Here is a 27145-nt window from a genome sequence, read left to right on the forward strand (position 1 = left end):
AGGGGCTAAATTACATTTTTTCACATTCATAAGGCAGAGTTCCTATTCTGGGCTTACCATTTACATTTGTAAAGATATTAATGCAACTAAAATGATGCATGTTCCTTATGTTTAAGATGTTTCACATCAATCTGAAAATGAGTACAAAATTAAGACTGACACATGTTTATATCATTCCCCTTCCATCTCTTTTTTGCTTTTTTATTTGTTTACATGCCATTAAAACAATTTTCATCCGTTATTGTTTTGCTACAAAAACGAAAGTCATGTACTATTTTAAAGACTAACAATTATAATCTCAAATGGATCATAGTTCCTTTTATCAGACAAATTTGTGATTTCAAATTGTAAAGTTTTCTTAGCTAATAACATAGTGTAATCATAGAACTTAATTAAAATTATAATATTTCTTCAGTTACAAATACAAGGGTTTAATATTTGCAGAATACTCAGTTTGAAAAATAAATAAAAACTTAGAATTAGTTTACCACAACATCCCAAAATTCTATTACAACATATTAAAACTGATTACCAGCAGAGTAATTCTAATAGTACTTTAGAATAGTTCAATGACCCCAATGTCTGTCCAGTGACAGTAGATTAACACTTCAAAATAGTTTTGAATCCTTCCTACATACAAATCACAAAATTGCAGCCAAAGAGGCTGTTCTTTCTTCAAGACTGGAGCCTTGTCTTTAACCTCAAAGGGAGAAAATCAGTGACAATTTTGGCAACACTTTGTAGGCTATAAGATTGCAGCCTAAATCAGTTTAATTGAATAATTTATATATGTTTCGTATGCATTTTTATTTGCTATAAAACATTTGCAACTTCATGGACAAGTAGCAAGCAATATTCCTAACTTTATTTCCTTTGTTAATTGTTTACAATATATTTTAATTAGTAAACTATATTTCAGAAAAAGTTGTAAGAGAGTTTGAGAATATGATGTCTACAAGGTTCTGCCTAGAGTTTTCTGAGAACTATTGTCCAGGAGGTGCCACTGTTAACTTTTGCTCCCTCTTTTCACCAGTTTTCAGCTCTTCTGGAATAGGCACAAAAGCAGTTTCAAAGAACAACATTAGAAACAGCTGGTCAGGCCTAATAATATTTTCTTTAAACTCTGGTATCAAATTCCAAGGTTTCGTAAACTTCAGTTTTTAAAGAGCAGGACTAGGGGGGGGGGGGAGTGCAAGGGTGAAGGACCCAGATTGTTGGGGGCAATATGCTGACTCTCTGTAAACCGCTTAGAGAGGCCTGAAAGGCCTATGAAGCGGTATATAAGTCTACTGCTATTGCTATTGCTATTCATTCTCTGAGCTTATGGGTTGGTTTCTGAACGTTTTATTACAGGATAGGTAACACTTTTCAGCAGAGTTTAGGGGATGGCAGTGCCAGTGTTCTTTTGCTTATAAGGGTTTCAGGTATGGGCTGTGAGTCATCAATGATGGGTCTTGTCATAATATAAGATTATATCACGTCAGGGTCATTGGGAGGTAAACTGCTAGTGTGCGGGGGTTGCATGGGTTGGTTGAGCGTCAGTTCTGTCTCTGGTGGGCTGTGCAGCTGATTGTAGGTCAATGTGTCTGTTGATTGAATTGCTTGTGGCATGCCAGGCTTCAATGAACACACAAGCCTGGCAGGTGGCAATGTGGCTGATGATTTTTGTATTGATCCAATTGAATTGGTGCTGTTTGGTGTCAGTGTGGATAGAGATTAAGGATATGGAATCCTGGCATTTTTGACTAGTGGATCCTGGTTTTTAATTGATGTGATGTTTGTCCAATGTATAATTGGTTGCAATGGGTACAGTTCAGAGCGCCCTAAAAAGTTGGCTTTTCCAGCAAGCCAGCCTGGCCTGAACAAAACAAAACAAATTATTTATTATTAATTTTAATCAAATTTGTTTTTAAAAAATGTTATTGTTAATCTTAATTGGGTTTGTTTTGGATATTCTTTTTATTTTTTTTTAACTTTTGTAATATGTGTTTTTTTAATGTTGTACACCGCCCTGAGTCCTTGGGAGAAGGGCAGCATATAAATCCAATAAACCAAACCAAACCACACCCACAGAACCAGTAGTAAAAAAATTTGAATCCCACCACTCGTACAGTTGATTTTTTTTTTACATTGTTTCTTTCATCCTTCTATATTTTGTCTTTGGTTCTGGATAATTCCTAGTGGAATGGCTATTGTTGTGGTGCGGATGGACGGGGGGAGGGAGCTGGAACGGTTCTAAAGGGGACGGTAGATTTGTGGAACCTCTTCTATAGAAGAGGTTAGAACTGGCAGGAACCCACCACTGCAGCTGACCCATTACTGTGAAGCTACACATAATTCTTAATCTTAATTCTTACTCTTTAAATTCTGGGGCAAGGAATCATTACTTAGTTTATTACCATTAATGGTAAAAGGAAGGAAGAATGTAGGCCATTGAATTCAATCTCTTTCTTAAATATTGAAGACTAATGGCTATTATGCTTCAAATATTGTGTTTATTTTAAGCACCACTCATTAAAAAGTTCAAAGAGATTGGAACGTGCAATGAGAATGTTAATGAGAATAAACAGGAGATTGGATACATCAATCTTACAATGAATGACTGAAGAAATTGAATGTTTAGCCTTAAGAAGATTGAAGATGACCAGACAGGATATGATAACACTCTTCAGAAAAATGAAAGAATGTTATAAGACGAGGACAACTTGCTCTCTATCTCCAGAGTTCAAAATATGGAATAATTGTCAATGTTGGGTATGCTTTAATTTGGATTTTTACAGAAACAGGGAGTGGAATTTGATCCTGAGGCCTGAGATTCTATGATATTTATCTTTGATGGAATCTCTTATCCATTACCACTGGTAGCAGTTTATTATGTATCCTTATGCTGGTACCTACATTCAATAAGACACAAAATAAAAGAATACAATAAAATATCTATTGATAAAATAATTTATTACAATTATAACATATAAAATAAGCCTGTTTCTTAAAGGCTCATGACCCTGACATAATAATATGATAACCAATAAAGTGACCAACAAAGTAGTGAATGACCAATGAAATTTGGGGGAGAGGGCATAACATCGAAAACTTAGTATCCAATCAGATTATGAAATATGTGTATGGCACTAAGAGACACAAGTATGTATACATAAAAATGTTGACACAAACAAAAGAGGAACTACTTCTTGGGTACTGCAGATGTACTACTGAATTCCTTCTGTCTTTGGTTCTAAGACAGAGAAATACACTTTTGTTTTGAAATACAGTAGTGGCAAATATCTGTAGCTCAGTGTAGGATTAGGTGAAGGTTTGTTCTCAGAGTTTGTGAGGCTGTGTATGAGGATGGTCTTTTCATCATCAGATAAAGATCTGCTGGATAGATTTTTGATCCATAGTTCTGAGTTGTTATTTTGTGATTTTGGAGTGATGGTATTGAGTTTCTCTTGTAGTGAGTTGCGTTTTGGGCTTTGTATTTTGTTGGCATTCCTGTGGATCGTACATTATTTGAAGCCATTATTCAGCTAATAATAATTATTCTGTATCAGATTTAGTTTGCTATGTTAATATGATACTATGTATTACTGATTAGGTTTTATAGCGTGCCATATGAATACTATAATTACATCCACACATGTGATTACATTTTCAGTCACAAACAACAACCTGCTTATTTTTCTTCTACTTAAGAAATTTTTCAGATGGCTCTAGAAAAGTGAAACTTTTTGTTAGTTTTCATTAACGTCACTTTCCAGAACAGTTTTATCTTTACGCAATGTGTCTAGTCAGAAACAGCATTTGTTGAGGCTAGAAACTCAATTATCTACTATTTATTTTATTTATTTATTTAAAACATTTATAAAGCCATCCATCTTATAACCTACTCTGGTCAGCTTCCAATCTATTCGCCTGTAAATTTCTTGCAATTCCCTAAAATAAATGTTTGGAAATTTCCCAGAACAGTTTTATTTTTAAGCAATGTGTCTAGTCAGAAACAGCATTTGTTGAGGCTAGAAACTCAATTATCTACTATTTATTTTATTTATTTATTTAAAACATTTATAAAGCCACCCATCTTATAATCTACTCTGGTCAGCTTCCAATCTATTAGCCTGTAAATTTCTTGCAATTCCCTAAAATAAATGTTTGGAAATTTTAAAAAATTTAATGTTTGAAATCATTTTCAAATTGGGGTGGGGGGGGTGGCACGTGATGGATGATGGGGAAATTTCATACCAATCACATGAGATTATATAACACTATCCCAAACTTGAAAAAGATGTTGATCTTTGAGTTAATTTTTAACCAAAATGGATGTGAAAGTGACTTAATGAGAGACCGCCTGCTGCCAATTACCTCCCAAAGACCCATTAGAGCCCACAGATTAGGTCTCCTCTGGATTCCATCTACAGGCCAATGTCGATTGGCGACCACCCGGAGGAGGGCCTTCTTTGTGGTTGCTCCGGCCCTCTGGAACGAACTCCTGTGCTGTTCCGGCAGGCCTGGGGTTGACGAGTTGCCTTCCCCGCTCGAATAGTGTGACTGTTGATTGTTTTTAAACTTTTCTCTGTATCTTGTTTGTTGTGTTACCTTGTGTGTACTCCCCCCCTCCCTTGGGTTTGTTAGCCGCCCTGAGTCCCTCCGGGAATAGGGCAGCATATAAATGCAATAAACCTTTAACCTTTAACCTTTAACTATTAAGCCTATAATGGCACACTGAAAATAATTCTGTCTAAAGATCTTTCTTATGAAATAAACATTTCTCCATTTTGTAATAGTAACAGTTACTATTTATGTTGGATCACACTTTCTGCCTACTCCAAAATATATCAGCTCAGAAAGCAAGAGTTCAGAACATTTTGATAAAAAACTGTCTATTAAAATATTATATTATGTTTCTTTTCCAAAATTTTGTAGGGTTTTGCTAATGACATTTAAAGAGAAAGAAAAATTGTGGTTTGAAAATACATTTAATACCATTATTATACTGAGCTAGAAAACAATGTCTTTGATGTTGGCTTTTGAACATCCAATAAGGCCAATCATTATGAGATGTGACTTATATCTTATGCAAGGGTGCAAATATTGCAACCCAAGAATCCTATGGAGCCCACCAGCATTCTTTATGCCGGGCCCATACTGGACTAAGTTGGAATTAAAACAAACAAACACTCTATATTACTGCAACATGTTTTGTCATTTAGTATCTACAGCACCTTTTACTATACAAATTTTAATTTATACCTAACTTAAAGTGTACTTCACAACAAATTTTATGCTGTCATTAATTGTAGAAATACTTTTTAAAATGATAGACAGGCAATGTCCTAATGGATTAGATTTAACAGAAAAACCAGAGATTTAAAAATAAAAACCCATTAGATTATAGGATACATTATCCCTGTTCATCAAATTGTCTCCTTCATATTGTAGGAAGTTAGCACCCACCCCTCTCATAGAGAAATGAAATATCCTGGGAAATATTGAAAAGATAGAATATTATATTTCCCTGGATCAGAAATGGAGAAACATGTTTTAGGCAGGAAACAGACTCATTCTTAATAGCCCCCCACCTTTGTTTATGGGCCATTAAAAAAAGCCTGGGCCAGCCTATTTACCTAACAAAACCCCGTCCCATTCAGCTCCAGGGAGATGGGATTAAAGCATGATAGTATTTGCCCTTTACCCAACTCACCACATAGCATCTGAGAACTCAACCAAACCTGGACTCAAAACACAGCCTACGCCGGGATGGCAAACCTATGGCATGCGTGCCACAGGTGGCACACGAAGCCTTTTGTCAGGGCATGTGAGGCATTGCCCTGTCAGCTGACCAGCCTTTTTTTGAGGCCATTTTTCACCCTCCCCAGGCTCCAGAGGCTTTATAGGAGCCTGAGGAGGGCGAAAACAGCCTCCCTATCCCCCGGAGGCCCTCTGGAGGCTTCAGGACCTCACCTGAAGCCTCCGGAGCGCAAAAAACTGGCCCTATGAGCAAACCAAAGTACTTCCGATTTGTTCATAGGGCTGGTTTTAGCCCTCCAGAGCCTTCAAGGGCCTTTCAGAGGTTTCCCTGAAGGCTCTGGAGGGCAAAAAACCACCCTATGAGCAAACTAGAACCAGTTTGTCCTTAGGGCTGTTTTTTGTCCTCCAGAGCCTTCAGGAAAGCCTCCTGAAAGTACTTGAAGGCTCCGGAGGGCTAAAATCGGCCCTATGAGCAAACTGGAAGTGACTTCCGGTTTGCTTGTAGGTTCGTTTTTTGCTCTACATAGCCTTCAGGGAAGTCTTTTGAAGGTCCCTGAAGGCTCCGGGGGGTGGGGGTTAAAACCAGCCCTATGACAAACCGGAAGTCCATTCCCGAACTTCTGGTTTTCCCATAGGGCCAGGTTTTTTAGCTCCGGAGGCTTCAGGGAAGTTCCTGAAGCCTCCGGAGGGCCTCTAGAGGGCTCCTATAAAGCCTCCAGAACCTGGGGAGGATGAAAAAGCATGCAAAAAATGGGAGGGAGTGCTGGTCATGTGCGCATGCTGGGGTCGCACATTGCATTATGGGTATGGCACACCTGTGCATGACCCCCCTGAGCTCCCCCCGCTGTTGGCACACAAGCCAAAAAAGGTTCGCCATCACTGGCCTAGAGAGTTTCCTCTGCATGGTCCCATGGGAGTCTGACAACCAATAAGAAAACATTTCTTACACAGGAACAGGAAACAGAGAGATGGGGCCAAACAGAGTATAAAAAACCTAGTAAGCCCCTTCTTCGCTCTCTTTCATCTTTTTCACCTAACATCTGGAAGCATGTGATCACCTTTTTCTCCAGGACCTCAAACCATCTTTCCAACCAGCCTCCACCTTTCCAGTGTCTTTTCCCCCACTTGGAACTGAACTCAGAAGGACATTTCTTCCAATAATGCAGAACAGAAAGATCACCAGTGTTCTACTTTCTACCTCTATTCTGCTGCTATTATGTATATAAAAAGGTTTTAGATGGAGCAAGGTCATTATCCATGCTATTTATCCACAGGATGTTGTTTCCAGTGGTTCTGAAACATGCTATGCCTATTGTTATAATTTCTTACCTCTTGTTTGAAGTCTCTCTCACCCTCTGATTTTGCCTGCTTTGTCAATTAGCTTTTGCATGTTTTGCTGATTTTTATTAAATATCAAGATACCTTTCTGTTGGCTGTACTGAATGGTCTGTGTGCCTCCTTTGATTTCGAGTTAAAGGTTGACTGGGAATGTGCTGGGTACAAACTAAATAGGAAATTACCTACAGTAATTTTCCAGCAGAGATAAAGTTTTATTATTTGTTAAACTTGTAACTATTAAATTGTGTACCAAAAATAGAATTGTCAGCCTTGTCTTAACTTGTGCATTTTTAAAAGAAAGACCCTCAACCCCATTTGAAAAGAAAATAAGTATACTTTTATTAAAACCAAGTGGTTAGGGTAAGCATAGATAGATCTGAATATTCCCGTGTAAATCTCATGATTTTTTCTTCCCTTTTGGCCATCTCGTAGTGTCCAATGGTATTCAAAGTAGGTGTTTTGGTTACACTTCTAACGTTTGGTGCCTTTCTGGTGGGTGTTTGCATTCTGTGCTCAGGCCTGTGCCCTTGGATTTTTCAGCCATTGTCTCTGATTGGCACCTTTGGTTCTTGTCATTCTCTCTCCCTATTTTCCCCCCATTCCCCTTCCCCCTTTTTTATGACAGGATGCCATGAAAGCATAGCAAGGCTGAAGTGGTATGATGGCAGATCTGATATTATTTCTCAAATTGCAAGATTCAACATGATTTGGTTGCAAATTGGGAGATAAGGTATTATATTTCGGATGGAGGACTTTTCTGGTCCTGGTGCTAAAGGTCATTTTTTTTTAAATTTTGAAAATCCACCTAAACACTGGAAAGTTATCAGTAATTTAGAAGCTTCAGTTGATGAAAAATGCAGGGGTGAGGGCTCATATGTGCAAACATTATACCTCTGCTTTGTGAGCTGCATTGATTATCAATTTAAGATGCTGGTGCTGGCCTATAAAGCCCTACATAGAATGGTGCTAGGTTATTTGAAGCACCACCCCCTCCCCAATTACATTTATCTATCCCATTGGATCTGGCATAAAGACCTTGTTGTGGATTCTATCCACAAGAAAGTGCCGCCTAATGGGACCCAGGAGGAGAGCTTTTCAGCCACTGCACCTGCCCTCTGGAATATCATTTTCCTAAGGTCAGACTGGCCCAACCTTGCTGGTGTTCTAGAATAGACTGAAGATTTAGTTTTGCCATCTAGCCCGAGGGAGGTGGTGCAGAGCCTATAAAATGGTTACATGATATGGTTTTAGATTTATTTATTTATTTTTTATCCACCTTCATTACTTTATAAGTAATTTAAGGTGGCAGACATACATAATACTTCTTCCTCCTTCCACCAAAAACCCTGCGAGTTGAGTTGGGCTGAGAGAGACTAACTTGGCCCAAGGTCACCAGCTGTCTTTCATGCCTAAGGCAGGTTTAGATAGAACTCACAGTCTCTTGGTTTCTAGGCCAGCACCTTAACCAAACTGATAGGTTTTTTTTAATTTTAATTTTTTGTATGATTATTTAGGGGGTTAGGGTTAAGGTCGTGTGAAGACCAACTGGCCGGTACACATGTGCTGGGGCAGCTGTCTGGACTGCATGCATGCGATGGGACCCAGAAGAGCAGCTGGCGATGGTGTGCATGCCCACAGAGAGGGTTCTGCATGCCACCGCTGGCACATGTGCCATAGATTCACCATCATGGGGATACAGTAGACAAATGTAGTCCAGACATACAGTTAATCTGAATCAACATAAGGCAGTTTGTTAAGAATCCCATATCTAAATCAAGGCCAAATGATACAATCTCTATCCCATTTCAGCCACTCACAATTTAAACTACAAATTTATATATTCATCTTTAAAGGAAAGTTCTATCACAACATTTGCCACTTTTCATAAGATTCTAGGCCCGTGATGGTGAATCTATGGCATATGTGCCACAGGTGTCACGCACAGCCCTCTCTGTGGGCATGCAAGTCGTCGCCCCAGGTCAGCTCCACTGTGCATGCACAAGTGCCTCCCGCCAGCCAGCTGATTTTCGGATCTCTGTTGCGCATATGGGAGATGCATGCGCATGCACAGGGGGAGTGCAGAAGTGTGTGGCACCCCGTGCCCTGTTTTTGGACCCAGAAAGCTTCAGGGACGCCAAAACGGGCCGTGGGAGTTGTGGTGCGCCCCCCACCACATGCCTCATTTTTGGCTCAGGAGGCTTCAGGGAGTCCTGCTAGGCCCAAAACGGACTGCGCGGGGTTGTTGGCATGCATGCGTGGGGAGGGCATGTGCATGATTATGGGGGTGGGATGCACAGAGGGTGTCACACTCGCATTGCATTATGGGTGTCGGCAAGTACATGTGTACTGTCACATGGATGTACTTTTGGCACACGAGGACAAAAAGGTTAGCTATCACTGTTCTAGGCTAATCCTAGAAATGTATGAGATGGGCCTAGTTTAACATGTAGCTTTTGCCTTTAGATGGTGTGTTTAGCAACCACTATAGGGTTACTAGCACATATGTGCAAGGGAAATCTTTTCCTTATAGGGTGGGTCACAATTAATACTAAGGATGTCAGTAAGTGGAAGGTTGGGACTCCATTAAGCCCTTTGCTTTTTTGACCAAGATTCAAGAAGTTCAGATTTCAAGATTACAATCTTGGTACCTCCAGCATTAAAAATAACTTTCTTTTCTGCCATCCCTCCATGCATTCAAAGATTTGAATTAGTTGTTCACAGGAATGGACATAAAATACTCTAAAATTTAAGATGTATGATTCCAGAATGTTTTTAAACAACACTGATATATGTCTTACTCAAATACTAGCTCCGTTCAGTGAACCTGATAGGACTTTTCAGCTGACTGCTTAATTTTATTAATAAACGGTTTAAACATCAGTATTAACTTTTGTTTTATGCATTTCTATAAATGGGCAAGGATTTTTAGTAATATGTCCATAAGGAAGTAGAGATTTCCTAAAACTGTTTTCCCAGGGGAATAAAGTGGATGTGATCCTCAAAGAATGTCCTTCCTATAACCATTAAAATTGAGATTTGTAATATAGTTTCTCAGGGTTGTAGAATTAATATTAGAAAAAGCCTGTTCTTATATATATTCAAGGCATTCAAAAGCAAGTCATTTCAGAGGTCATTGCAAAACTTTATTTCAAATGTTTGTTGGTGGAGAGAGGTGAATCCTTCAACAATCCAGTCATTTATCACAGTTTTATCTTAAATCTCTGCTCCCCTGTGTTTTCCAATTTGGTTGTGTCCAATTTTTACTTCCACATAGCAAAGCATTATCTCCCCTCCCAAATTGGGTATCCTGATAGTATTAAAATTCATTTATTCTGATTTATTCAAAATTGGTAAAAACACAAGGAAGGAAAAATACTGTACATACAGAATACTTACTTTTTGCCCCTTTACTCCATTGCAGTCACATTTTCCACAACCAGAACAACCCTGTAATTAAAAAAAAAGCAATCAATCAATTTGGTAATATCTACAACAAATGTTAGACTTTGCTAGAGGAGGTTTGCTAGAGAAAAAGTTGCTTGTAAGTAAAATGTATTTGTCCACTAACACTATTTAAGTAATACTGACTCCATGAAAAACCCAATTTAGATAAAGATAACACAAATCTATACAGCTGTAATATTGGTATTCCTTAGGAAATAGAAAAAATATATTTTGAAGCTGTTATCTATGAATTGATCTGCTAGAGTCCCTGTTGCAAAGATGTCCCTTTGAGTGTTCCCTTTCTCTGCTTAACCCCAAAGAACTGGGGAAATGGGAAATCAAGGGTCCTGTAGATCGTATCATTATGATATACTGGATATAAATTTAGCACTTGCCATACTATAGCAAAAAGACTACTAAGAATAATCATAGTGTCCACAGAAATATTTGGTACACAACAACTGTCTTATAGCAACTGTTGCAGAAAATTACAGGCTTAGACTTCTCAGGATACAGGAAGGATTTATTTGGCAGCCAGGTTCAGAAAGCTAACATGTAGCTAGCATTGGAAATTCTGAACAACCTTCATTATCGGAGCATGCGTTCTTATACATTCTCAAAAGCGGCGCAACACTGAATTACTTAACTCATTTCTTATTGGTTATTTTGGGGAAAAAGCCTTATAACTAGATGGGGGTCTTACTTCTCCTTTTGTTCTTGGGACACAGGTATGGATTACGTGTCTTTAGCGAACTTTAATTGAACCTTGTGGTTTGGACTTTTGACATAGGGACGTTGGCTGGAACATCTTGTGGTTAGAGGCTGATGACATTTCCCTGTCCCTTTAAGCAAGCTTCTAACTGTCCCTTTTATGCCATGTCTTCATTCTTATATTTTAATTCATATTTTATTCTATTTTACAACAGTGATATCCGGCTTTATACAAATGGCAAATGCATAGATTTTGGTGTTGCATTTTTTTAAAAACAAATCCATTCTATTGAGCATACCCCATGGTGATTTTGTGGGCACAAGCTTCTAATTTTCTTGGCAACAATACAAACATGCATTACCATTTTGCCATTGCCTTTTGTTGAAATAGTCTTTTAAACTTTCTAAACCAGCCTACACCTTTGAGATTCCACTAGCCTCTCTGACCCTACTAGACAACTGCAAATGTTTTAAGAGTCATTCAGCCTTTCCTGCATTTATCATTTTTAGATATTGCAATTTAGGCAAAAGAGCTCTATATCATATGTGCTATTATTTGGAGGCTAGGAACTAGAACTGTGATTTAATGAGGAGTCTAGGAAATAACATTTGATGAAGTTTCCCAATCTATTCAGGATTTCTTGAGGAAGCAAAGAAATCCCTTACATAGTTTAACTGATCTAGTCTGAGCAGTCAGTCATTCCTTTATCTGATGTGATCACACAGCAAAGAGAATTATAAAGCCCAGGGGTGATTTGCCATTTCCTGCTTCCTGGGATTGAGAGAATGTGACTGGCCCAAGATTACCCAACTGGCTTTGAGCCCAAAGTGGAACTAGAACTCATGGTCTTTTGGTTTCTAGTCTGATGCTTTAATGACACCAAAATGACTCTCTAATTTTCAATTACATATATTTTCCAGATTCCAGATTCCACTGCAGTTCAAGGTTTACAGCTTAGTGTATTTATTTATTTGTGACTCCAATTTCCAATTTTAATAGATTTGTATGCCGCCCAATCCCGAAGGACTCCGGGCGGCTTACATAAAAACAGTTTAAAAGCATTTTTAAAAGTTTAAAATACAGGACAAAAATGAGTTAAAAGAAGGACACAACATGCACTCGATCTTAATGGCTGAAGGTCAATCTAGATCAAAAGCCCCAGGCCTGCCAGAACAGCCAGGTCTTAACAGACTTACGGAAGGCCGAGAGAGTGGGGAGGGTCTGGATCTCAGGCGGTAGATCGTTCCAGAGGGCTGGGGAAGCTACAGGGAAGGCTCTCCCCCGAGGAGCCGCCAGACAACACTGCGTAGTCGACGGTACTCGGAGAAGGCCCGCCCTGTGCGATCTTATTGGGCCCTGGGAGGTATGTTGCAGGAGGCAGTCATGGAGGTATCCAGGTCCTAGGCCATGTAGGGCTTTAAAGGTAATAACCAGCACCTTGAAGTGTGTTCGGAGACCAATAGGGAGCCAGTGCAGCCAATATCGCTCGCGCGGCTGCATTCTGGACCAATTGTAGTCTCCGAACACTCTTCAGGGGCAGCCCCATGTAGAGCATGTTACAGTAGTCGAGCCTTGAGGTGACGAGAGCATGAGTGATCATTTGGAGTGCCTCCCGATCCAGGTAGGGCCGCAACTGGTGCACCAGGCGAACCTGGGCAAAAGCTCCCCTGGTCACAGCTGACAAATGATGTTTTAATGTTAAGGAGAACATCCAAGTTGCGGGCCCTCTCTGAGGGGTGTAAGATTTCACCCCCCAGGTTTAAAGATGGAATATCTGGACTATTTTTGGGAGGCAGCATCCAAAGTCACTCAATCTTGTCAGGGTTGAGCGCAAGCTTGTTCATTCCCATCCAGACCCTGACAGCTTCCAGGCACTGGCACATTACTTCTACCGCTTCACTGAGTTGGCACGGGGCGGACAGATACAGCTGGGTATCATCAGCATACTAGTGGTATTTAATCCCGTACCGACGAATGATCTCACCCAGCGGCTTCATGTAGAGCAATGATTAAACAAATGGTGACCTCCCATTTTATAGGAACCTACTCTATGTCTTCACTACATTTTCCTAGATTAATTAAAACTCTAATGCAAGTCTAGATTAGCAATGAAAATCTTATCATGCACCGCATTCTTCACTAGAATCAGTCTGGGGCTCTCAAAATATGTTGTGAAAAAACAAGGTTGTACATGCAAAGATTAAAAACTCATGGTTCTATCCTGCTCATGATAAACTTAAAATTCTTCAGAAAAATAACCTCTCATAACGTACTGTGCATGGTACTCAAAACCTATGAACACGCTTCCCTTTTTAAAAAAAAATTTGGGTGGAATCTGTGGTGGAGGGAATAAATGAAATGACCGAGACCCCATGGCGAAGATTTATTTGTCTATAAAATGTGGAAGGGGAAAAGTCTGTGTGTTTTTATTAAGTTGGTTTAACAATAGAATACTTAATGGCGCATTCAAATGAATTATTTTAATTGTAGAAACAAGAAAACCATTGATTTCTCCCTTTTCCCATGTAGCTAACTAGTACCAAGTTAGGCTCCACCATCATCACCCTGACCCTCAACTGTTCTTAAATTCTTAAGATCTGGTTCTTTTCACCTCTCTCACCTATAGAATCAGAAAATGAAAATCCACCTATAGAATCAGAAAATGAAAATGACTATTAATGACTATGTTTTATATGTGACAAAGAACTACATGTTTCCCTGAAAATAAGACCTCCCCAGATAATAAGCCCAATTGGGCTTTTGAGCATGTGTGCTAAAATAAGCCCTCCCCTGAAAATAAGTCCTCCCTGAAAATATTTAAGCGCATGTCCAGTTTGCATGGCAAGCTAGTAGCCCCACGCACACCCACACACCCTTACCTAACAGCCACTCCCACAACCCTAGCCATCGTGCCCCTTCTATCATGCTAATGGCCGCCGCAAAAAAAGCGGCAGACTCAGCGACATGCCTCACGGGTGTAGTAGCGCAACACAGCAGCAGCAATGAGATGACCATGCTTGCCACCTCATTCACCTCAAAAATAATAAGAGCTCCCCAAAAATAAGGCCAAGCACTTATTTCGGGGGTCAAAAGAAAATAAGAACATGTCTTATTTTTTGGGAAACACAGTATATAAACATATACAGATAGCTTTGCTTTAAATATTATTGTTGATGGGTTGGGGGACTGTGTTCAAAGGCATGTCATACCAGTGGTCTTTTCCTCCAACTTCAGAATGTGCAAGCTTTCTAGTAAAGTAATTGTAATTGTCTCATAGATATATTTTTTAAAAAGAAAGTGATATATGAATTTTAATTAATACGAAGTAGTATGTTTTAGTTTCTTTAGTCCTAGCACTCCAAATTATTAAAAAAACAAAATGTTTAACAACTGTCAGACTTGGAAGCAGTTTTTTGCCTTTTGGACTTCAGGCCTGCCACATTTTCTACTGTGGGAAAATGGGAGGGGGAATTTTACAGAGTGTGAGTGATATATAGCCATAACAACATTCTTTCTCAGAAAGTCAAGGTCAACTTGCCCTGCAGCTTTGAAGAGGTGACTGGGAGGCAACTCTTGGTTTGGATGGTGCCTGATTGGCTCATGTGATGGACATGTGGGTGCTGGGCAGGGACTTGAACTTTCTTTTGTGTGGGGGAAACCTGGAAGCTTTCAGATTCAGATTTTCCCAGATGTGACATCTCTAATAAAATGGAACTTTGAGGAAACTTAAGCCTCAGAGTCTTCTTTGGTTGGGGGTGTTACTTGGAACCCTGACAACAACAAAGTTTGTTACAAAATCCCAAATGGGCAATAAATTTCTAATCATAAATGTTTATTTTCCAGGACTTGCCAAGAGCATTCTGATCTGTTATGCTTTGGGTAGCATAGCGTTTCCTCATTGACTCAACCAGCAAGGCCAAACATCTGTGGATTTTTCTCTTTATCTAGACATTTCCTTTAGATAAATTGAAAAACAAATGGATCTCTCTTTCCTGAATCTAGGTGAAACATTTATATTTGAATTATAGATACTTGTCAAGAATATAGATCAATACAGTACAGTAAACACTGCAAATCAGGAGTTAGGAGGGTACCTATGAACTTTGCAAATAAAATATTTTAAATTTAAAAAGTAGCTTTAAAGATTACAATATTCTTGAATGAGATTTTGTGTGTGAAAATGTTCAAATTTCAGAAGACTTAAATGGTTTTCAACATCCTATTGAGAAAGAAGAGTGGTCTTTCATGATTTGTGGGCAATTTTTTAAAAAACGAATTGGAAGGGGGATAAATTTGAATCCTCATACAATTTTATTCTGAAATGTTTGCCATTGCTTTATATAGATCATAGAACAATACACAGAAATTTGTGAGAATAAAAGCATTGGCCTTCTACTAATCAGCATCTAGACTGGGGAGAAAATGGAAGAATAACTTCCAAGAATCCTGAAAAGGTTGCACAAAAAGAATTTGTGCAGGACTTCCAGAAGGCATTCTTATTTATTTATCCTTCAGACAGTGAAGCAGCACTATGTCCAGGTGGGAGCACATGTGACACAAAAGCTTCGTTTGCCAAATATTGCATCTGCACATTTGTCGGTCTTGGACTGCCTTGGAATATCAATTTGCCAAAAAAAAAAAAAAAGAATGATCAACATCATTTTTGTCCTGATTGTGAGAGGGCTTTGGAAGCTGGAAAGCCCATAGAAAGCTGCTTTTAGAAATTACCAAAGAATTCCTCCAAGCAACAGACTTGTGACTCATACTGCAGAAAGCATGCTAAAATTCTTAGCTTAATCATGCTGTGCCCAAATTATAGCCAGGTTACAGCCACAAAGGTCTTTTTCAACAGTGTAGGGATGTTTAGAGCAGTGTTTTTCAACCACTGTGCCACGGCACACTAGTGTGCCGTGACATAGTGTAAGGTGTGCCGTGGGAAAAACACTTTATATATAGTCAATATAGGCACAGAGTTAAATTTTTTTAACATTTTCTAATGGTGGTGTGCCTCGTGATTTTTTTCATGAAAAAAGTGTGCCTTTGCACAAAAAAGGTTGAAAAACACTGGTTTAGAGCAACATTCTTCATAAGTATGGTTAAGTTCCCCAACTTCCATCCTTGATGGAAATTTGTAAATAACGATTCTATAGGTATGTATCTTTAGTAAAGAGATATGAGAAAAGGGTATCCCATTCATATTATAAGAGAATCAATGGCATATTTTAATGCAGTTATACTCTGAACCTTTAAAAACGCTACCTGGAGAAAATCCAGCTCATCATTTTTTTATCAGTCTCAATGTCTGTTTACTCACAAGATCACAGGACATAGAATAATAGGGTTGGAAGGGATCTTGGAGGTGTTTTAGTCCAAACCCTGATCGAACAGAAGATCCTATACCATTCCGGATAAACGGCTGTCCAGTTTCTTCTTGAAAACCTTCAGTGATAAGAGTACCCACAACTTCCGGAGGCAAGCCATTGGCTAATTGTTCTAAGTGCCAAGAAATTTCTCCTTAGTTCTAGGTTGGATCTCTCATTAATGATTTTCCACAAGAGGATTAGGTAGCCCTTTAGATATTGCAGTATAACAGTGACATATATTATAATATGGTTTTCATTGCTTTTTGGAAATACCTTGGGGCTCCTAATGATTTTCTCTCAACCTTCAGGTGATGAGATAGAACATATATGAATATTGTCTCCAATATTATCTTCTGAGGAGCATAAAACATCACTGAAGTATAAGACAGACAAATCCAGAAACCAGATACAGCACAGAACCTTTGGGATTGAGACAGTGGTGGGTTTCAAATTTTTTTAGAACCTCTTCTGTAGGTGTGGCCTGCTTTATGGGAGTGGCTTGCCGGCCATGTCACTGGGTGGGAATGGCTTGGCAGCCATGTGACTGGGTGGGCATGGCCAACTTGTAAAATGTGCTGAAACTCACTTAACAACGCTCTTCCTTAGAAACCAAAATGTTGGCATTTGAAGCACGCAAGTCTTAAATCTGTCAAGTTACAAGACCTTTGCAACCTAACCCTTTAGAAAAAAAAATCCAGGGGTGTTCAAACTTGACAGCTTTAAGACTTGTGGACTTCTACTCCCAGAATTCATCCTCTCGCTCTTCATCTTGATGATGTGCAGACGGGTGGGGGGAGGGAGCTGGAACCGGTTCTAAACGGCACTGTAGATTTGTGGAATCTCTTCTATAGAAGAGGTTAGAACTGGCAAGAACCCACCCCTGGATTGGGATATTTGTGCATTTCCTCAGTAAATTAATTATCAAAAAAAAGTTTTATCAGAATAATAACCTATAATGGAAAGAACATAAAAATCAAAAGTAAAGATGTGCAAAATGTTTTAAGGATAATAAAATGAAAGTCTCATAGCCCACAAGAAACAAGAAGTATTGAGCAAAATTGACAATGTGATTATTACCAGCCTGCAAATAAAAATATTTCAAAAACAGGATACCGGTTTGTACAATTTGTCATTCCAATTTTATGAGTTATTGATCCCTGTTTATTCTTACAGCTTGTTGTTAAGCAACTTAAGGCTAGTATAAAAGGCATTTTCTTCCAATGCATTATTGCACTTGTTCCCAAGGGTTCCACTCATACTTACAACACAGATGTCTTAAAAAATCAGTTTGAACTTCTTTATAATTCCCCTAAGAACTTTTATTGTGCGCTTTTCAATATATTTATCATGAATTTTTGTTTCTCAGTTTTGAAGAGATATATAGTTTTATGATGTCAATGTTAGGATGCATACTGGGAATACATTTGTGCATTAACAAATATGCCAAATGTTGACATTTCATAATATGTTCTGAAACATCAATCTTTAAAGTGACTTTACAGATGTGCTGGCTTCAAACTTTAATCATATGTTATAGTTCTGGATTGTTTCACTTGGAAGATGCTAATAAAATTAGCAAATTGTAATTTTTTTTTTACAAGTGTACAAGTGTACTTTTTGATAGAATTCACACCTAACAGCGAAACTCATTTCTGAAATGTACATACATATTTTATGATCTTTTTAAATATTTGAATTCATGCTTTATTATCTAGGCTGGAAAGTTCAAGAATTCCTTTGTCATTTCTAAAGAGGAAATGAAGATACATTTGCCAATTGATCAGATAGATCAATTAAAAGGAAGCCAAGAAAAAGAAGAGTTATGCATTCATTTTTAGGACTCCTTTTCTTTTAAATCTTGATGAAACACTGACACAGGAGGTGGGATCTGTTTCAGTGGTTTGAAGACCAGGGACTTTTTTGATCTGAACCGTATCCTTTTAGGTAAGAGGCAATGACAGACCACTTTTGTAAAAACTGCCAAGAAAACTGCAGGGACTTGTCCAAGCAGTCTCCAAGAATCCGACATGACTGAATGGGAAAAAGAAAAGAAAATTGTATCCTTGGCATCCTTTTGACTAAATTAGTTCACACCCTGGATAGCAATAGTTAGGATTATATACCGCTTCATAGGGCTTTCAGCCCTCTCTAAGCGGTTTACAGAGTCAGCATATTGCCCCCAACAACAATCTGGGTCCTCATTTTACCCACCTCGGAAGGATGGAAGGCTGAGTCAACCTTGAGCCTGGTGGGATTTGAACAGCCAAACTGCTGAACTGCAGTGCTGCATTTTAACCACTGCGCCACCTTGGCTCTGGATACTGCTTTCACTTTTTCAGGCATAAGGGGTAAAAAATAACATTTAGTGTAAATTGGGTGTGAGTTTGTAATTAAGGTTTTGTAATCATTATCGAAAGAACAGTGGCTCCTTATTTGGCTTAGGGTAGCAGTTTCTGTAGGAAACCTATCAGGAAGAGAGTTTGGGAGCTTCACTTGAAGCAGAATTTTCCAATTCGTATCTATTAGTCAGGGTTCCAATATGTTTCCTGACTCAATTTAAAATGCTTAAATTTTAAACCTGTGACCTGTGTATTTCAGAACATGTCCTTTGTACACTGAGAGCAAAGACAAATTCCTTGTGGGTCCAATCACACTTGGCCAATAAAGAATTCTATTCTATTCTATTCTATTCTATTCTATTCTATTCTAATTCTATTCTATTCTATTTTGTTTTCTTTTCTATTCTATTCTCATTGATCAGAAATGGATGTTCATAAGATGCTAAAACTTTTTATGACTTTACTTTACTCCTCCTCCTCTGCAGGAAGACCTCAAATATATTATGTATGTTATTATGAGGGATGTTCTTGATTTCTATAGTCATTAACAGCATTCATTAAGCTATTATTAGGGATCTGAGCCAACAGCTTCTAAAAGATGTGGAAATTAGGCCTAAAATTATGTGAAATTAGTGTTAAGCCTAAAAAATAAAAAAGTGTTATAAAATTAGAAAACAGAAAAAGACAGAGTTTGAAAACTCATTTCAGATATTGAATTACAACTTTCCCACTCTCCTTCAAAATTCTTTCAATTCAATTTTTCTTGAATTATATTTATATTAATGTTAAATTGGATTGCTCTGCTTTGATTTTCCTCAGCTTTCTTGAAATTGTATATGATAATAATAAAACTTAATGTGGCCTGACTTTGCATACCAAATTTCACTTCAAAATATCATTGTTCAGCAGATGTATTGTATTACAATCTTTAAAAGAATAATTCTATGCTAAAATGTCAGCCAATAGAACAAAGATCAATTACTATTGAGTAATATAATAAATAAGATATTAATATATAATTATATTGGCTTGTTGCACAGTCAGATAGATGTTTAGATTGGATTTGGCACCTATCAAGTCTTGTTTTGGAATTACACCCAAGGTGCCTATTATTATTGGTACTACCTTTGCTTTCTTTTGCCACAATCATTCTACTTCTATTTGCAGGTATATTGTTATCTTCTATTAATGATTAGGGGACTGGAGACTAAAACATATGGAAAATGGTTACAAGAACTGGGCATGGCTAATCTAGTGAGGAAAAGGACTAGGAGAGACATGATAGCAGTGTTCCAATATTTGAGAGGCTTTCACAGAGAGTAGAAGGTCAACCTATTTTCCAAAGCGCTCAAAGGCCAGACAAGGAACAATGGATAGAAACCGATCAAGGAGAAATTTAACCTATAAATAAGGATAATTTTTTTGACAGTGAGAACAAACAGCTTGCCTTCAGAAGTTGTGGGTGCTTCATTACTGGAGGCTTTCAAGAAGAGACTGGACAACCATTTGTCAGAAATGATACAAGGTCTCCTGCTTGAGCAGGAGGTTGGACTAGATGACCTACAAGGTCCCTTCCAACTCTGTATTTTATTCTGTTCTGTTTCATTCTGTTCTATGTTTACATCAATAAAATTTATTATATTTATATAATCAATATTGAATAAGATAATAAATATATTATTATCATAATTTAATTCAACATTAACTAAATATTAAATATTTAAATACAACCCAAATAGGAACATAGATTTATTTTACAAATGTAGAGCAGTCATCCTAAACAACATATATCTGACAACATTACACCTATACCTGCCAGTACTGGGCTATGAACAACTGTTTGAGGTGAACCAAGGGTCAGAAACAAGGATCAAAGAACAAACCAGGAACAAAATAACTAGAAGTCAGAAATGAAGAACAGGCTATTATTCAAGCTTAGACCAAGAATATGGTGAGATGCAAACCAAGCTCATATGGAAGAATCAAGAAGACATTCACAATTATTTTTGAACCAAAGGAAACCCCAGGAAAAGTCAGTTTAAATATGTGGGTACTTTGTGGAGAATATTATTATCTGTGGTTCATTGGTTTACATTCTGGAAACTATTCAACAAATTCAAACAGTTTGTTTTAACAGCGGCTAGATTATTTGAGGTTAAACTTAGAGATTACAGAAATGAGAATGAAGTCCCTTATTTCATGTAGTATTTAATAAGACAAAATAACCTAAACTGGCTCTGTATAAGGTACACCCATGTGTAGGCCACACACTAATTTTGTAGTATATAAATAAATGAATAGGAATTGGGTATCAAATAAATTGGTATATAAGAATTCCCAGCAACATTTCTATTCAAGACTTCAGCAGTTATTACACATCTGAAGCAATTTCATTATTTCTATAATAAAGTTAAGCAGTAATACGGATACTGGATAGCTGTCAGGAGCCATTGGATTGTCAGAAACACCCTGTATATATCAGCTTTCAGAGGAAGATCAAAGGGAACAAAAGAAGAGGTGAATTACTTCAGCCTTTGAACTCTATCTTTACTTTGGCCAGCTCTGTAAACTAATATCTATGATATAAACATAATCAAAAATACATTAAATTAATAATTATAGATATTATCTATATAACTGACATAATATACCAGGTAGTTTTTTCTATTTTGTGGTGCACATTTTATAAAACTGCATGTCAATTTCTGGGGGAGAATTAAGAATAACTAAAGAACTAAAATCTGTATTTTAGACAGCTCACTGATGAAATTAAGTTTGAAGTCCTTTACAATAATTAACACTTGTTTTTTAAATTCAGTCTTGTATCATCTCCTATTTAAAAACTGGGATTTCTTTGAATTCACAAGAAAGTTTGAATAAGAAAATCTTTCCATTAATCAAGAAGAATTAATCCAGAAAAGAAACAACAATACTGGTGAAACTCAAAAAATTAGAATATTGTGCAAAGGTCCATTTATTTCAGTAATGCAACTTAAAAGGTGAAACTAATATATGAGATAAGACTCATTACATGCAAAGCAAGATAGTTCAATCTGAGATTTGTCATAATTGTGATGATTATAGTGTACAGCTCATGAAAACCCCAAATCCACCATCTCAGAAAATTAGAATATTACATGCAATCAATAAAACAAGGATTGTACATAGAACAATATTGGACCTCTGAAAAGTATAAGCATGCATATGTACTCAGTACTTGGTTTGGGCCTCTTTTGCAGCAATTACTGCCTCAATGTGGCGTAGCAGGGAAGTTATAAGGCTGTGGCACTGCTGAGGTGTTATGGAAGACCAGGATGCTTCAATAGTGGCCTTCAGCTCTTCTGCATTGTTCGGTCTCATGTCTCTCTTCTTTCTCTTGGCAATGTCCCATAGATTCTCTATGGGGTTCAGGTCAGGCGAGTTTGCTGGCTAATCAAGCACAGTAATCTCACGGTCATTGAATCAGATTTTGGTGCCTTTGGCAGTGTGGGCAGCTGGAAAATGAAGTCAGCATCCCCATAAAGCTCGTCTGCAGAAGGAAGCATGAAGTGCTCCAAAATCTCCAAAATTGTAAATTTGGAAAGAAGGATAGAAAACTTTGTTATTAAATATTATGGATGTTTAGCTAGAATAGGACATAAGGATTTAGTGTCATTGGAGGATTTTAGAAATAGTAAATGAAATGCCAGTGTGTGGTTATGTATTAAATCTTGGTATATTTTATGGTGAAGGATGTTTAAACAACTATAGTCAAATGAAAATGGAGGTTTGAGGACAGTAACAAGTTGCCCATTTATAAAGAAAATTGTGTCTAACAAAGAAAGGGAAAAACTATCTAGAGTGAATAGCTTTCTCCAAATTACAACATGCTACTTGACACTATTTGTTTCAAATATATAGAGATGTTTTGCTGCCTTTTAACTGAAAGTTTCAATTTTCAGTATATTCTGACCCAACCTAACCAACATTCTGTTTAGTTTTTATTGTCTTTTTAATCTTAATATCTAGAGAATAAAGCTTTCTAACTATTTTGGTTTCTTTCACAGAATATACTCTTTTCTGACATTGTGGTGCTATTTACCTAAGCATCACCATATAAACAGACCTTAGATCAGTGGTTCCCAACCTTTTTTGGCCATGCCTCACCTAAGCATCTTTAAAATCTGGATTCCCCCCCCCCCCCCCGTGACATATAATTCTTACTTTACTCAAATTGTGAACTCTATTCACGTGGAAGAACCCTAAAAGGCCATTAACTTGGTTTTAACAAGTTGTCCTCGTTAAAAATAAAATTGCCCCCTGTGGGGCATGGGCCCCACATTGGGAACCACTGCCTTATATGAAAGTCTTGCTTTTATCTTTCATTTATAATTTTCGCAATAAAAATTGAGCACAATATATCTCAATTTTCCATTCTAAAAATATACCAAAAAAGTGAACCTGTGCTTTAAGCACTTTTGGAATGACATGCTGTTTTTAGTATGTTCTAATTAATAGTTGTTGCCATTAAAATTCTGTATGTTTAGAAGCTTCTCACTTAAACCATAGTCTTTTATTGGCTTCAGAATTTGATGGAAAGCTTCCATACTATTGTAATGCTGTAACATCTGTACTCAAAAGTCTGTTGCACCATGGGTACTTCTTACTAATCAAGTGGAGACTTAGAAGAAGGGAAATATCACACAGAACTCAGCTCCCAGAGAGAGTGCTGTATTGTTTATAACACTTTATTTAATGCAGGGTCATATCAGGTAAGCTCTAGGTTGCAAGAATTGTCAGGACCTTGGACAGCATAGAGCAGGGGATCTGGTTTGGAGTAGTATTCTCTTGCAGCAAGAGTGGTTGTTTCAGCAGCATTCTCTAGGCAACGGAGGCCTTACAGTACTTAGTAATGCATACCATGCCAGTGAATATATCCATTGCTTAATTATGATTGTAGCTGACTAGATGGCCCTTGGTTATTGTTATGGTCTCCTGCTCATGTCTGCCTGAACATTAAACAAACCCCTGGGTTCATGGGGGATGAGTCTTCTAGAAGCTTGAAGGAAGGCCTAAAAGTAATGAAAGTTATTGAAAGTTTTTATTGAAATTAGATAAACTATTCATCAGAATCCAAATCATCCTCAAGATAACTGAAACCTATGAATTAAGACATAACCATAATATGCCACTCATTAACTACTACATGGAAAAGAACCAGCAAAGCAGAAGAGAAGCACAGCAATGCCATATTTTAAATGCCTTTAATTTTATACCTATGTCCTCAGCAATAGCCCAGCTTTATACCAGTCCCAGCCCTGAAACAGCAATTTTCCATCTCAATGATTTCCATGGGAAAGAGGGAAAAGAAACTAAAATATAATGGCAGCCACTTTGTCTACTTTGTCATCTCATAGATTATGATATACAGTAAAGTAAATCATCTCCCAGACAAAGAATGATATAGGATCCTAAAATCTCCACCTAAGGTAAGTAAATTCATATGTTAAACCAGTGGTTCCCAAACCTTTTCAGTCCATCGCCTTCTTGGTGCTACAAATTGATCCTCAACCCAGTGGTGGAATTCAATTTCTTTTACTACCGGTTATGTGGGCATGGCTTGGTGGGCGTGGCTGGAGGGTGTCATGTGACTGGGCGGTTTGCACGTGGAAGGAAGATAGTAACAGTAAAATTCAAAACTGTAACAATTAATTGCACATTTATTCAAAATCCAATTTAAATCCTTTTTAGTTAATGTTAATTCAACAAAATTGTTGAACATGATCCACTGATATCAAGTTTTCAAAGTTTGATAGTCATTTATCAAGAACCTTAGCAACTAGTAATTTAGTAAACTCAGTAAAATTTAGTAACTACTTCACTATTCAATAAATTCTTAATGAGATGGATGGGCTTGATGAAGCGATACCAGTTTCCCAATGTCTGGTTTTAAGTCACTTAGCAGGAGTCTTAAATCACCACATTCAGTAATCTGGAGTCGATTTCTTTGCTTGGAGAGAAATTGGATGACCACACTGAAGCCACATTCCACCAAATATGATTTTGGAAATGCAACAAGGAGCTTCTTAACCACTGTCCATAGTGCAGGATAGCGATCAGAAATTTCTTTCTGTAACCAAAACTCTTGGTACGATTTCTTAAACTTTGGCTTCAGCTCAATGTCATTTTGCAGCTCTATGAGTTGTGCCTCCACTACCCCATCATCCTCAGTATCTGAAAATGGATTTATCACGCAATCTGGAATTTCTATCCAAAGAAGATCACTATTGAGCAAAGCATTCTTGTCTTCAAAAAACTCCACAACAGTATCAAAAAGATTGTAAAAGCATGTCACACAGTTGCCTTTTGATAGCCATTGAACTTCTGTATGAAGCAGCAAATGATCAAAATCTTCATCATTCTCAACACAGAGCTCTCTCAATAGTCGATAATTGAAAGCATGTACTTTAATTTTGTTAACTGCAGTAATGACAGTGTGTAATGACTTGTGCAAGCGATCACTGAGGTTTTTTGCAACCAGATGTTGGTGATGAATGACAAGTGAATGGTAAAGACATTTGGCACTGCTTTTTTTCAAGTAAGCAACGCATCCATGGTAGCGACCAGTCATTGATGGTGCTCCATCAGTTGCACAAGCTAGTATGTTGGTAAGTGGAACTTCCTTGTCTTTGAAAAACTGCTCAAAAACATGAAATATTGACTCCCCTTTAGTATCTGTTTTTAGTTGCCTCACAAATAACAACTCTTGAGTCAAACTTTCATCTTTAATAAAGCGCACATAAGCAAGAAGCAAAGATTCATTGCCTGGCAAAGTTGATTCATCCAGCTGTAATGCAAAGTCTGTTGTCCGAAGTATGCTGCACAATACATCTTCCACATTCTCAGCCATTTCATCTATGCGTCTTTACACTGAATTGTTGCTGAGACGAATTGTCTTAATTATATCATGTGGTGACTTATGCAAAACAGTACTCAGAACCTCACTAATGGCTGGTAGGATGAGTTTTTCACCAACAGTATGTGGCTTTCCAGACTTAGCAAACAGCAATGAAATGTTGTATGATGCACGCAAACCATCAGTGTTTTGTTGGGAAGCATTGTAAAACATGTGTGACAGTGTTGGCGCTTTTGCAAGTTGTCACGAACTGATTGAAAAAAAGTTAGGTTCTTGTCTGCCTTGTCAGGATGTGCCTTCTGGTTGTTATTTTTAACAGCGTACTTTTTTATTTTTATAAAGATGGCATAATCAGGTGCAGTTGATATGTACCCAAATATAAACACCCATTTTATTATTGGCACTATACCTTGTATCCTTTGCTATGATAAAATAGTGCTTATAATTAAACAAATGGGTTTAGATCCAGGGGAGAAGAACCAATTCAATAAAAGTAATACATAGAACTTAATTCTATGTAAATACTTCTTTAGACAGAGTATTACTGTAAGATAAATGAATCACAAGCTCTGAATCTCATAATGTGGTTAAGGTGATAGACAAGAAAGCAGGAAAGGGACCACTAGTTCTATCTTATCATGAACACCAGCTGCTCACTCTCCTTTGGCTAAATCCACCTTACAGGGTTGTTGTTGGGGAAAAGTAGGGAATGGAGCACTGGAAGGCTACCTTGAGTTGTGCAAAGGAAGACAGGATATAAATCTAATAATTAATAATAAATATCTACTTTTTCAGAGACATTATCTTCTATCTTTCATAGCATGTGGTATGGATAGGAAAATCTAGAGACTTCCTCTTTGTTGCTTTGCTCATCTATGGCTGTGCAGTACACATACACCATTCAATGGATTTCTCTATTAGTGGGCACAGGCCAAAAGAGTAAAAGCAGCTGGAACAAGAAGCTTGTAGTGGATTTTATTTATTACATTTTTATTCCACCTTTATTACTTGTAGATAACTCAAGGCAAACATACATAACACAGGTCTGCAAAAAAATTATTTTCGAGAGCTGTTTTCTTTATTCCACGTAATCTTTATGTTTTTTGGTGCGCTGAATCTGAAAATGACCTCCATTTTGTCATAGGACATCACATTTCCTGACAGTTTAGGTTAAATAAGGCAATACCTCAAAATAAATGGAAACAGACTTGTAAAATTAAAGTTTTATTACAATATTTTCATGAAAATCCTTTTTTGAACTGAAATGAGCTCACCTACACACACTAAACTCGATTCTTCTTCCTTGTGA

At 37.6% G+C, this 27145-nt stretch overlaps 1 protein-coding gene across 1 annotated transcript in view; it reads right to left on the reverse strand.

Moving 5' to 3' along the window:
* The window catches only part of COL4A1 (collagen type IV alpha 1 chain), a 146178-nt gene that overhangs the window by 101109 nt on the left and 17924 nt on the right, over positions 1–27145 (reverse strand). Inside the window, exon 2 of the mRNA XM_087716709.1 lies at positions 10480–10530. Coding sequence (XP_087572835.1) covers positions 10480–10530 — 51 coding nt within the window. The remainder of the gene's footprint in view (positions 1–10479; positions 10531–27145) is intronic.

Source organism: Thamnophis sirtalis, unplaced genomic scaffold (assembly GCF_051295495.1).
Source record: "Thamnophis sirtalis isolate CommonGarterSnake01/CBP01778 unplaced genomic scaffold, rThaSir2_p1.2 scaffold_5, whole genome shotgun sequence".
Classification (NCBI taxonomy): Eukaryota; Metazoa; Chordata; class Lepidosauria; order Squamata; family Natricidae; genus Thamnophis; species Thamnophis sirtalis.